The sequence below is a fragment of the Oncorhynchus keta genome, chromosome 4 (genome assembly GCF_023373465.1).
Source record: "Oncorhynchus keta strain PuntledgeMale-10-30-2019 chromosome 4, Oket_V2, whole genome shotgun sequence".
Taxonomy (NCBI): domain Eukaryota; kingdom Metazoa; phylum Chordata; class Actinopteri; order Salmoniformes; family Salmonidae; genus Oncorhynchus; species Oncorhynchus keta.
In genome coordinates this window covers 59,636,288-59,649,763 of record NC_068424.1, presented here as the reverse complement: position 1 = coordinate 59,649,763, position 13,476 = coordinate 59,636,288, and the positions used below count along the sequence as shown (strand labels likewise).

General features: G+C 52.2%; 1 protein-coding gene across 14 annotated transcripts in view; it reads right to left on the bottom strand.

The window, feature by feature from the left end:
• The window catches only part of LOC118375339 (rap guanine nucleotide exchange factor 2-like), a 156,835-nt gene that overhangs the window by 79,577 nt on the left and 63,782 nt on the right, over positions 1–13,476 (bottom strand). For all 14 annotated transcript variants that reach the window (XM_052511655.1, XM_052511594.1, XM_052511609.1 and 11 more), the window contains 2 exons: positions 9,349–9,424; positions 1,081–1,248 (listed from right to left, as the gene is read on the bottom strand). In XM_052511655.1, coding sequence (XP_052367615.1) covers positions 1,081–1,248; positions 9,349–9,424 — 244 coding nt within the window. The remainder of the gene's footprint in view (positions 1–1,080; positions 1,249–9,348; positions 9,425–13,476) is intronic.

Here is a 13,476-nt window from a genome sequence, read left to right as displayed (position 1 = left end):
AAGGGGAACAGTAAATATGCACTTGGGGTTATGGAGTGAAGGAGACATGCACATTGAGTAAAGGGAATGGTTATAGGGTAAAGGGGGTGTTGCAAAGGGGCACAAGTTCTACAGAGAAAGGGTCCAAAGATGACAACACAGGAGGTTACAGCCTTTATACGGTCTAACTGTGAGGATGCAGATAAAAAAGGTATATACGGTGGCCTACAGCAAAAAGGGTGCACAGCATGGAAAGATGCATTTTGAGAACAGGTAGCCAGGAGGGTAGAATTATAATACCAGGGTGAAACAAGGCACAGCAAGCCTACAGCAAACACAATACATTGACAACATAACTACAGACCTCAGCAAAGCAGTAACAAGGGAGTACACATACCAGGCTATAAGGAACTAACTAGTAGGCTACACATACCAGGCTAGAAGCAACTAACTCCTAGGCTACACATACCAGGCTATAAGGAACTAACTAGTAGGCTACACATAGCAGGCTAGAAGGAACTAATTAGTAGGCTACAGAGACCAGGCTATAAGGAAATAACTAGTAGGCTACAGAGACCAGGCTATAAGGAACTAACTAGTAGGCTAGACATACCAGGCTAGAAGCAACTAACTCCTAGGCTACACATACCAGGCTATAAGGAACTAACTAGTAGGCTACACATAGCAGGCTAGAAGGAACTAATTAGTAGGCTAGAGACCAGGCTATAAGGAAATAACTAGTAGGCTACAGAGACCAGGCTATAAGGTACTAACTAGTAGGCTACAAGGTACATACTAGTAGGCTACAAGGTACATACTAGTAGGCTACAAGGTACAAACTAGTAGGCTACAAGGTATAAACTAGTAGGCTACAAGGTATAAACTAGTAGGTTACATAGACCAGGCTATAAGGTGCTAACTAGTAGGCTACACAAGTTAGCGTCCAACCAGCTAAGGCAAGGACTAAGTTTAGCCAACACAGAAACTCAAACTACACAAACTGGACGCTCCATCTTCGCGCCACATGCGTGTCCAGCAACACACAGCACCCTTGTTGCTAACTAAGACAGAGGAAGAGCCGGGTAGCTAAACGTGACTCACCGTGTGATATCCCCTGACTATGGGTGGCTTGCCGGTGGGGTATGGGTCCACCGTGTCGATGATGGTCTGCCGCTCGCCTTTCTGGTTGATCTTGCGGAACCTGCGGCGGGACTGACGATGTGATGCTTGCCTCTGGAAGTACTCCTCATTTTCCTCCATATAGTCCACCTGGGGAAACAGGATAGGAGGAAAGAAAGGAGTGACTGGCTCTTCTTTTCCTTGCCCCCTCCCTCCCCTCTCACTGCGTAAAAATAGCAACGTCTGTGGGCTGCGCCTCAACACTCCTCTCCGACATCAACGGGAGCTTTCACAACTCCAGAAGGGGGAAAAAGAGAGAAGGATATGTGTGAGAGCGGGAGAGAGGTACAGAAAGAATGAGCACGGGAAGGGTGTGAACGAAAGAAGACAAACAGAGGAATAGATCAAGAGGGATGGAGGGGGAGAGAGAAAATAAACGGAGAGAGATACCTTGCCCTGATGTGATTCAGATTGAGTCAATCTCATTCAGTGGCAGTCAGCCAGTCAGTGCCAGTCACTCAGCCAGTATGTCTCAGCCAACCGGCGTCAGTCTCAGCCAACCGGCGTCAGTCTCAGCCAACCGGCGTCAGTCTCAGCCAACCGGCGTCAGTCTCAGCCAACCGGCGTCAGTCTCAGCCAACCGGCGTCAGTCTCAGCCAACCGGCGTCAGTCTCAGCCAACCGGCGTCAGTCTCAGCCAACCGGCGTCAGTCTCAGCCAACCGGCGTCAGTCTCAGCCAACCGGCGTCAGTCTCAGCCAACCGGCGTCAGCCAGGCAGCCAGTCGGCGTCAGCCAGGCAGCCAGTCGGCGTCAGCCAGGCAGCCAGTCGGCGTCAGCCAGGCAGCCAGTCGGCGTCAGCCAGTCGGCGTCAGCCAGGCAGCCAGTCGGCGTCAGCCAGGCAGCCAGTCGGCGTCAGCCAGGCAGCCAGTCGGCGTCAGCCAGGCAGCCAGTCAGCGTCAGCCAGGCAGCCAGTCAGTGTCAGCCAGGCAGCCAGTCAGTGTCAGCCAGGCAGCCAGTCAGTGTCAGCCAGGCAGCCAGTCAGTGTCAGCCAGGCAGCCAGTCAGTGTCAGCCAGGCAGCCAGTCAGTGTCAGCCAGGCAGCCAGTCAGTGTCAGCCAGGCAGCCAGTCAGTGTCAGCCAGGCAGCCAGTCAGTGTCAGCCAGGCAGCCAGTCAGTGTCAGCCAGCCAGCCAGTCAGTGTCAGCCAGCCAGCGAGCCAGTCAGTGTCAGCCAGCCAGCCAGTCAGTGTCAGCCAGCCAGCGAGCGTCAGTGTCAGCCAGCCAGCGAGCGTCAGTGTCAGCCAGCCAGCGAGCGTCAGTGTCAGCCAGCCAGCGAGCGTCAGTGTCAGCCAGCCAGCCAGTGTCAGCCAGTCAGCCAGCCAGTCAGTGTCAGCCAGCCAGTGTCAGCCAGTCAAGTCAGTGTCAGCCAGCCAGTGAGTGTCAGCCAGCCAGTGAGTGTCAGCCAGCCAGTCAGTGAGTGTCAGCCAGCCAGTCAGTGAGTGTCAGCCAGGCAGCCAGTCGGTGTCAGCCAGGCAGCCAGCCAGCCAGCGTCAGCCAGCCAGCCAGTCAGCGTCAGCCAGCCAGTCAGCCAGCCAGCCAGTGTCAGCCAGGCAGCCAGCCAGCGTCAGCAAGTGTCATCCAGTCAGTCAGTGTCAGCCAGCCAGTCAGTCAGTGTCAGCCAGCAAGTCAGGCAGTGTCAGCCAGTCAGCCAGCCAGTGTCAGCCAGTCAGTCAGGGTCAGCCAGCCAGTCAGTCAGTGTCAGCCAGCCAGTCAGTCAGTGTCAGCCAGCCAGTGTAAGCCAGCCAGCCAGCCAGTCAGCCAGCCAGCCAGTGCGTGTCAGCCAGCCAGTGCGTGTCAGCCAGCCAGTGCGTGTCAGCCAGCCAGTGCGTGTCAGCCAGCCAGTGCGTGGCAGCCAGCCAGTGCGTGTCAGCCAGCCAGTGCGTGTCAGCCAGCCAGTGCGTGTCAGCCAGCCAGTGCGTGTCAGCCAGCCAGTGCGTGTCAGCCAGCCAGTGCGTGTCAGCCAGCCAGTGCGTGTCAGCCAGCCAGTGCGTGTCAGCCAGCCAGTGCGTGTCAGCCAGCCAGTGCGTGCCAGCCAGCCAGTGCGTGCCAGCCAGCCAGTGCGTGCCAGCCAGCCAGTGCGTGTCAGCCAGTCAGCCAGCCAGTCAGCCAGTCAGCCAGCCAGTCAGCCAGTCAGCCAGCCAGTCAGCCAGTCAGCCAGCCAGTCAGCCAGTCAGCCAGCCAGTCAGCCCGTGTCAGCCAGCCAGTCAGCCCGTGTCAGCCAGCCAGTCAGCCCGTGTCAGCCAGCCAGCCAGCCCGTGTCAGCCAGCCAGCCAGCGTCAGTCAGCGTCAGTCATTCAGCCAGCCAGCCAGCGTCATTCAGCCAGCCAGCCAGCCATTCAGCCAGCCAGCCAGCGTCATTCAGCCAGCCAGCCAGCGTCATTCAGCCAGCCAGCCAGCGTCATTCAGCCAGCCAGCCAGCGTCATTCAGCCAGCCAGCCAGCGTCATTCAGCCAGCCAGCCAGCGTCATTCAGCCAGCCAGCCAGCGTCATTCAGCCAGCCAGCCAGCGTCATTCAGCCAGCCAGCCAGCGTCATTCAGCCAGCCAGCCAGCGTCATTCAGCCAGCCAGCCAGCGTCATTCAGCCAGCCAGCTAGCGTCATTCAGCCAGCCAGCTAGCGTCATTCAGCCAGCCAGCTAGCGTCATTCAGCCAGCCAGCTAGCGTCATTCAGCCAGCGTCAGCCAGGCAGCCAGGCAGCCAGGCAGCCAGTCAGCGTCAGCCAGGCAGCCAGTCAGCGTCAGCCAGGCAGCCAGTCAGCGTCAGCCAGGCAGCCAGTCAGCGTCAGCCAGGCAGCCAGTCAGTGTCAGCCAGGCAGCCAGTCAGTGTCAGCCAGCCAGCGTCAGCAAGTGTCATCCAGTCAGCCAGTCAGTCAGTGTCAGCCAGCCAGTCAGTGTCAGCTAGCCAGTCAGTCAGTGTCAGCCAGTCAGCCAGTGTCAGCCAGCCAGCCAGTGCGTGTCAGCCGGCCAGTGCGTGTCAGCCAGCCAGTGCGTGTCAGCCAGCCAGTGCGTGTCAGCCAGCCAGTGCGTGTCAGCCAGCCAGTGCGTGTCAGCCAGCCAGTGCGTGTCAGCCAGCATCAGCCAGCTTGTGTCAGCCAGCATCAGCCAGCTTGTGTCAGCCAGTCAGCCAGCCAGTCAGCCCATGTCAGCCAGCATCAGCCAGCTTGTGTCAGCCAGTCAGCCAGCCAGTCAGCCCGTGTCAGCCAGCCAGCCAGCGTCAGCCAGCCAGCCAGCGTCAGCCAGCCAGCGTCAGCCAGCCAGCGTCAGCCAGCCAGCGTCAGCCAGCCAGCGTCAGCCAGCCAGCGTCAGCCAGCGCCAGCCAGGCAGCCAGCGCCAGCCAGGCAGCCAGTCAGTGTCAGCCAGGCAGCCAGTCAGTGTCAGCCAGGCAGCCAGTCAGTGTCAGCCAGGCAGCCAGTCAGTGTCAGCCAGGCAGCCAGTCAGTCAGTGTCAGCCAGGCAGCCAGTCAGTCAGTGTCAGCCAGGCAGCCAGTCAGTCAGTGTCAGCCAGGCAGCCAGTCAGTCAGTGTCAGCCAGGCAGCCAGTCAGTCAGTGTCAGCCAGGCAGCCAGTCAGTCAGTGTCAGCCAGCCAGCCAGTCAGTCAGTGTCAGCCAGGCAGCCAGTCAGTGTCAGCCAGCCAGCCAGTCAGTCAGTGTCAGCCAGCCAGCCAGTCAGTCAGTGTCAGCCAGCCAGCCAGTCAGTCAGTGTCAGCCAGCCAGCCAGTCAGTCAGTGTCAGCCAGCCAGCCAGTCAGTCAGTGTCAGCCAGCCAGCGTCAGCCAGTCAGTGAGTGTCAGCCAGCCAGTCAGTGAGTGTCAGCCAGCCAGTCAGTGAGTGTCAGCCAGCCAGTCAGTGAGTGTCAGCCAGCCAGTCAGTGAGTGTCAGCCAGCCAGTCAGTGAGTGTCAGCCAGCCAGTCAGTGAGTGTCAGCCAGCCAGTCAGTGAGTGTCAGCCAGCCAGTCAGTGAGTGTCAGCCAGCCAGTCAGTGAGTGTCAGCCAGCCAGTCAGTGAGTGTCAGCCAGCCAGTCAGTGAGTGTCAGCCAGCCAGTCAGTCAGTGTCAGCCAGCCAGTCAGTCAGTGTCAGCCAGCGTCAGCCAGCCAGTCAGTCAGTGTCAGCCAGCCAGCCAGTCAGTGTCAGCCAGCCAGCCAGTCAGTGTCAGCCAGTCAGCCAGCCAGCGTCAGCCAGCCAGCACAAGCCAGCTCGTGTAAGCCAGTCAGCCAGCCAGTGTCAGCCAGCCAGTCAGTCAGTGTCAGCCAGCCAGTCAGTCAGTGTCAGCCAGCCAGTCAGTCAGTGTCAGCCAGCCAGTCAGTGTCAGCCAGCCAGCCAGTCAGTGTCAGCCAGCCAGCCAGCCAGCCAGCACCAGCCAGCTCGTGTAAGCCAGCCAGCCAGTGTCAGCCAGCCAGCCAGCCAGTGTCAGCCAGCCAGTCAGCGTTAGCCAGCGTTAGCCAGCCAGCGTCAGCCAGCCAGCGTCAGCAAGTGTCATCCAGCCAGCCAGCCGAGTCCGTGTCAGCCAGCCGAGTCCGTGTCAGCCAGCCAGCCAGCCAGCCGAGTCCGTGTCAGCCAGCCAGCCAGCCAGCCGAGTCCGTGTCAGCCAGCCAGCCGAGTCCGTGTCAGCCAGCCAGCCAGCCAGCCGAGTCCGTGTCAGCCAGCCAGCCGAGTCCGTGTCAGCCAGCCAGCCAGCCAGCCAGCCGAGTCCGTGTCAGCCAGCCAGCCGAGTCAGCCAGCCAGCCAGCCCGTCCGTCCGTGCCAGCCAGCCAGCCCGTCCGTCCGTGCCAGCCAGCCAGCCCGTCCGTCCGTGCCAGCCAGCCAGCCCGTCCGTCCGTGCCAGCCAGCCAGCCCGTCCGTCCGTCCGTGCCAGCCAGCCAGCCGTCCGTCCGTGCCAGCCAGCCAGCCAGCCCGTCCGTCCCAGCCAGCCAGCCCGTCCGTCCGTGTCAGCCAGCCAGCCCGTCCGTCCGTGTCAGCCAGCCAGCCCGTCCGTCCGTGTCAGCCAGCCAGCCCGTCCGTCCGTGTCAGCCAGCCCGTCCGTCCGTGTCAGCCAGCCCGTCCGTCCGTGTCAGCCAGCCCGTCCGTCCGTGTCAGCCAGCCCGTCCGTCCGTGTCAGCCAGCCCGTCCGTCCGTGTCAGCCAGCCCGTCCGTCCGTGTCAGCCAGCCCGTCCGTCCGTGTCAGCCAGCCCGTCCGTCCGTGTCAGCCAGCCCGTCCGTCCGTGTCAGCCAGCCCGTCCGTCCGTGTCAGCCAGCCCGTCCGTCCGTGTCAGCCAGCCCGTCCGTCCGTGTCAGCCAGCCCGTCCGTCCGTGTCAGCCAGCCCGTCCGTCCGTGTCAGCCAGCCCGTCCGTCCGTGTCAGCCAGCCCGTCCGTCCGTGTCAGCCAGCCCGTCCGTCCGTGTCAGCCAGCCCGTCCGTCCGTGTCAGCCAGCCCGTCCGTCCGTGTCAGCCAGCCCGTCCGTCCGTGTCAGCCAGCCCGTCCGTCCGTGTCAGCCAGTCCGTCCGTCCGTGTCAGCCAGTCCGTGTCAGTCCGTCCGCCCGTGTCAGCCAGTCAGTCAGTGTGTGTGTGTGTGTCCCTGACCTGGCCCCCCCACACTCGGCGTCAGTCAGCTGCTACCCTCCCGATCACACTGTCTCCCTGGCTCTGCTCTGGCTGTCTAGCACCTTCCAGAGTCACAGCCCCGTGAAATGGCACATAAGGGATATTGGCAAAACTGGCCTGGTAAATGATGAATACAACTTGTGCTTGAGGAGAAAGAAAGCTACTTTCATGAGGCATGGGCTATTGGAAGACAGAAAGACATGTACAAAATACTGCAGCAAAACATATTTTCTCTGATCACGAAAAGCATTTTACAACTTGATACTTAACAGTAGTGTGCAGTAGCCTGGTGACATATGCCTGGTGTTAGAATAACACATTTAAGGCCTTTACAGTTGGCACACTGTCCTCCATTGCCAGCTTCTTTACTGCGGTTTCACATTTCATAGCACTTAGCCTTTGGGATTACACATCAAATCTCTCTGCCTCCCTCTGCCATACCAACTGCTGCTATGGCAACGGCAGGGGAGCTGTGGTGGATGACAGTTGTGTATGAGAGAGGAGAAATAACAAGAGTAAGTGCATGTGATGTGTATCAGTTTGTGTATGTGTGTATTGATTTGGTTTGAGTGTGTGCGTGCGTACGAGTATTGGTTCGGTTTGCGTGTGAGAGCCGCTGGTGCCTCGGATCATAGCACTCCAAAGCCATTCTCCCAGTAATTCTAGGGAGCTTGTTGCGCCCATAATAGCCGAGGACCATGCCAGGAAGGGGTAATGATCAACAGCAGGACAGAGAGAAGGCTATTAGTAGAGCTGGAGCTTAGCTGTTGGAGACACATTTAACAAAAAGGCACCACCTATATGAATATTATTATAGAAATCCATAGGACACTGATTACTAAGAACATATCTTAGTTGCAACCATGCTGTATGGGAGATGGTGGTTAACACATAGGTTAACCTCTTCAACCTATGGGGGCGCTATGTCATTATTGGATAAAAAAACGTGCCCGTTTTAAGCGCAATATTTTGTCACGAAAAGATGCTCGACTATGCATAATTGGCAGCTTTAGAAAGAAAACACTGACGTTTCCAAAACTGCAAAGATATTATCTGTGAGTGCCCCAGAACTGATGCTACAGGCGAAACCAAGATGAAACTTCAAACAGGAAATGAGCAGGATTTGACGCTCTGTTTTTCATTGTCTACTTATATGGCTGTGAAAGCGTCACGAATTAGCCTGCCCTTTCTATCGTTTCTCCAAGTTCTCTGCAGAATTGTGACGTATTTGTAGGCATATCATTGGAAGATTGGCCATAAGAGACTACATTTACCAGGTGTCCGCCCGGTGTCCTTTGTTGAAATTGTTGCGTAATCTCCACGCTGCTCGCATTCATCCATGTGATTGAGACAGAGAGGAGACTACCAGGAATGATATATCATGAAGAGATATGTGAAAAACACCTTGAGAATTGATTCTAAACAACGTTTACCATGTTTCAGTCGATATTATGGAGTTAATGTGGAAGAAAGTTTGGCGTTTGGATGAATGAATTTGGTTTTTTTTTGGTAGCCAAACATGACGCAGAAAACGGACCGATTTCTCCTGCACAAATAATCTTTCAGGAAAAAATGAACATTTGCTATCTAACAGAGTCTCCTCATTGAAAACATCAGAAGTTCTTCAAAGGTAAATTATTTTATTTGAATGGTTTTCTGGTTTTTGTGAAAATGTTGCCTGCTGAATGCTAACGCTAAATGCTATGCTAACGCTAAATGCTGTTACACAAATGCTTGTTTTGCTATGGTTGAGAAGCATATTTTTGAAAATCTGAGATGACAGTGTTGTTAACAAAAGGCTAAGCTTGAGAGCAAGCATATTTATTTCATTTCATTTGCGATTTTCATGAATAGTTAACGTTGCGTTATGGTAATGAGCTTGAGGCTGTATTCACGATCCCGGATCCGGGATGGCTCGACGCAAGAAGTTAAGTATGACTGCTCCATTCAAACCGAGCAATAAGAGATGTGTGTGTGATTAAATTGGTGTCAAATTGTAGTCTGTGTGTGTGCTCGATTATGTGTGTGCGCAGGATTATGTGTGGTGTGTGCCTGCACACGTCAGAGAGAAAATAACAGTGGGCTTTCTTTAAAGATCTAGCACACTTCCAAGGCCTACTGTTCGACCGCAGATTGCATTGTGCCTCTACTTTTATGTCCTGGTAAAGCTGGATTGATTGGTTTTCAACGTCAATTTTTATAAAAGGTCTGTGTCAAGTGGGTCAAACGTTGCATCACAGACTGTAGCCTTCGACTGGAGAGTGAAAAATAACTGGAAATTACTGCGACACATATATATTCATCACATAAGTATGTGAGTGAGCAGTGAACAAGAAAACCGCTGCACATACTATAGCTGAAGCCATGTCAACAGGAGCACTAGCATTACTTGTAGTTGATATTACGCCGCAACAAAAATTAAATATAAAAAACTTAGATTGTGGGCACATCATCTAAATTAGATGGTGTAAAAGTCCACATAAAACAAGTCACGTCCCCATAAGCCCTACGTCACCATTTTAAACCCCCGTCGTCCCAGTACATTAGTGTATGAAGCAGTGTGCTGTGTTGCCTGATGTGACGTCACTGTGGTAAAGTTGGCAACGCTGGCGGGACTCACCACAATCATCTCTGAAGGTTCCAGAACGATGCACTCACATCCACGTCTCAGGCTCCCTGCAGAACGCTTCCCAAAACTGGTGAGAGAACAAATGACAGAGAAAAGAGTATTTTAGGGAAAACTACTTTTAATACATTTTGCTTGGCATCGGTGGGATTCAATCTGGAATTTCTGTTATTCCTGTTCAAACGATAGACAAACATTCCTCCTTGAACAGCTTATAAGTAAGCATTTCACAGTAAGGTCTACCTACACCTGTTGTTTTCGGTACATGTGACAAATATAATTCGATTTGAAGTTGGATAAGTAAAAATACACTTTGGGTGGAAAATTCCTGGATGAAGAATGAAGACTGCAAGAGTCCCAAACTGAGACAAGGGTTCCCTTGTACCGTATTTATGAAATCAACACCAAAATGTGTGTTGATGTGACCCCCGGAGTCACATATCAGTACATATCATTTTTTGTTTATGTTGTGTAAATTCCCCCAGTGTACATACATATAGAAAAGTATGTGAACATCGTCAAATTAGTGGATTCGTCCATTTCAGCCACACCTGTTGCTGACAGGTGTATACAATTGAGCACACAGCCATGCAATCTCTATAGACAAACATTGGCAGTAGAATGGCCCGTACTGAAGAGCACAGTGACTTTCAACGTGGCCCCATCATAGGATGCCACCTTTCCAACAAGTTTGTCAAATATCTGCCAAGCTAGAGCTGCAGCGGTCAACTGTAAGTGCTGTTATTGTGAAAAAGAAACATCTAGGAGCAACAACGTAACAGCTGTGAAGTGGTAGGCCACACAAGCTCACAGAATGGGACCCCAATCGTCTGTCCTTGGTTGCAACACTCACGACCAAGATCCAAACGGCCTCTGAAAGCAATGTCAGCACAAGAACTGTTATTCGGGAGCTTCAAAAAAGGGTTTCAATGGCCAAGCAGCCGCACACAAGCCTAAGATCACCATGCGCAATGCCAAGCATTGGCTGGAGTGGTGTAAAGCGTTCCACCATTTAACTCTGGAGCAACATAAATGCGTTCTCTGGAATGTTGAATCACGCTTCACCATCTGGCAGTCCGAACGAAAAAATGTGGGTTTGGCAGATGCCAGGAGAACACAACCTACCCTAATGCATAGAGCCAACTGTAAAGTTTGGTGGAGGAGGAATAATGATCTGGAGCTGTTATTCATGGATTCTAAGTCCCTTAGTTCCAGTGAAGGGACATCTTAACTCTACAACATACAAAGACATTCTAAACGATTCTGTGCATCCAACTTTGAGGCAACAGTTTGGGGAAGGCCTTAAACTGCTATCCCAGGGAAACATGATTCCATTGCAAAAGCAAGTGAAATAGATAATAAACAAAAGTGATAAAGGACTAAATTAACAGTAAACATTACTCAAAAGTTCAAAACAAATAACGTAATTTCAAATGTCATATTATATATATATATACACACACACACACACACACACTGCTCAAAAAAATAAAGGGAACACTAAAGTAACACATCCTAGATCTGAATGAATGAAATATTCTTATTAAATACTTTTTTCTTTACATAGTTTAATGTGCTGACAACAAAATCACACAAAAAGTATCAATGGAAATCAAATGTATCAACCCATGGATTTCAAAATTAAAGTGGAAAACCACACTACAGGCTGATCCAACTTTGATGTAATGTCCTTAAAACAAGTCAAAATGAGGCTCAGTGGTGTGTATGGCCTCCACGTGCCTGTATGACCTCCCTACAACACTTGGGCATGCTCCTGGTGAGGTGGCGGATGGTCTCCTGAGGGATCTCCTCCCAGACCTGGACTAAAGCATCCGCCAACTCCTGGACAGTCTGTGGTGCAGCGTGGCGTTGGTGGATGGAGCGAGACATGATGTCCCAGATGTGCTCAATTGGATTCAGGTCTGGGGAACGGGCGGGCCAGTCCATAGCATCAATGCCTTCCTCTTGCAGGAACTGCTGACACACTCCAGCCACAAGAGGTCTGGCAATGTCTTGCATTAGGAGGAACCCAGGACCAACAGCACCAGCATATGGTCTCACAAGGGGTCTGAGGATCTCATCTCGGTACCTAATGGCAGTCAGGCTACCTCTGGCGAGCACATGGAGGGCTGTGCGGCCCCCCAAAGAAATGCCACCCCATACCATGACTGATCAACCGCCAAACCGGTCATGCTGGAGGATGTTGCAAGCAGCAGAACGTTCTCCACGGCGTCTCCAGACTGTCACGTCTGTCACATGTGTGAACCTGCTTTCATCTGTGAAGAGCACAGGGCGCCAGTGGCGAATTTACCAATCTTGGTGTTCTCTGGCAAATGCCAAACGTCCTGCACAGTGTTGGGCTGTAAGCACAACCCCCACCTGTGGATGTCGGGCCCTCATACCACCATCATGGAGTCTGTGCCATCCTGGATGAGCTGCACTACCTGAGCCACTTGTGTGGGTTGTAGACTCAGTCTCATGCTAACACTAGAGTGAAAGCACCGCCAGCATTCAAGTGTCCAAAACATCAGCCAGGAAGCATAGGAACTGAGAAGTGGTCTGTGGTCACCACCTGCAGAACCACTCCTTTATTGGGGGTGTCTTGCTAATTGCCTATAATTTCCACCTGTTGTCTATTCCATTTGCACAACAGCATGTGAAATTTATTGACAATCAGTGTTGCTTCCTAAATGGACAGTTTGATTTCACAGAAGTGTGATTGACATGGAGTTACATTGTGTTGTTTAAGTGTTCCCTTTATTTTTTTGAGCAGTGTGTATATAGTGTTGTAGCAATGTGCAAAAGGTTAAAGAACAAAAAGGGAAAAATAAACAAATATGGGTTGTATTTACAATGGTGTTGTTCTTCCCTGATTGCCCTTTTCTTGTGGCAACAGGTCACCATTTTTGCTGCTGTGATGGTACACTGTGGTATTTCACCCAGTAGATATGGGAGTTAATGTGTCTGCGTAATCTGAGGGAAATATGCGTCTCTAATATAGTCATACATTTGGCAGGGGGTTAGGAAGTACAGCTCACTTTCCACCTCATTGTGGGCATTGTGCACATTGTCTTCTCTTGAGCGTCAGGTCTACCTATGTCGGTCTCTCAATGACAAGGCTATTCTCACTCAGTTTTCTTTCATTTTGGGTCAGACAGTGGCAGGCATTCTGTGTACTCTGTTTAAGGCCAAATAGCTTTCTAGTTTGCTCAGTTTTTTTTGTTAATTTTTTCCAATGTGTCAATTAATTATATTTTTATTTTCTTGTTATTTGGTTGAGTCTAATTGTGTTGCTGTCCTGGGGCTCTGTTTGTGAACAGAGGACTCTTCTCCAGGTTCATCTCTCTGTAGGTGATGGCTTTGTTATGGAAGGTTTGGGAATCGCTTCCTTTTAGGTGGTTGTAGAATTTAACGGCTCTTTTCAACAATAATTATTTGGTGTTTTACTAGGGACACTGAGGATATCTTTGCAGAGTCTCAATTTGGTGTTTGTCCCATTTAGTGAATTCTTGGTTGGTGAGCGGCCCCCAGACCTCATAACCATAAAGGGCAATGGGTTCTATAACCGATTTAAGTATTTTTAACCAGATACTAATTGGTATGTCGAATTTCATGTTCCTTTTGATGGCGTAGAAGGAGTCTCTCAGATCCTTCACAGCTTTGTAGACGTTACCTGTGGCGCTGATGTTTAGGCCAAGGTAGGTATAGTTATGTGCTCTAGGGCAACTAGGTGTCTAGGTGGAATGTGTATTTGTGGTCCTAGCAACTGGACCTTTTTTTGAACACCATCATTTTTGTCTGACAGATTTACAATTAGGGCCCAGGTCTGACAGAATCCGTGCAGATGATCTAGGTGCTGCTGTAGGCTGCCCTCAGTTGGGGACAGAAGCACCAGATCATCAGCAAACGGTAGACATTTGACTTCAGATTCTCGTAGGGTGAAGCCGGGTGCTGCAGACTGTTGTAGTGCCAATTCGATGATATACATGTTGAAGAGAGTGGGGCTCAAACTGCATCCCTGTCTCACCCCACGAGCCTGTGGAAAGAAATGTTTTTTGCCCATTTTAACCACACAGTGTACATGGATTTTATAATGTCATGTCGTTTTTGTTTATATAAATG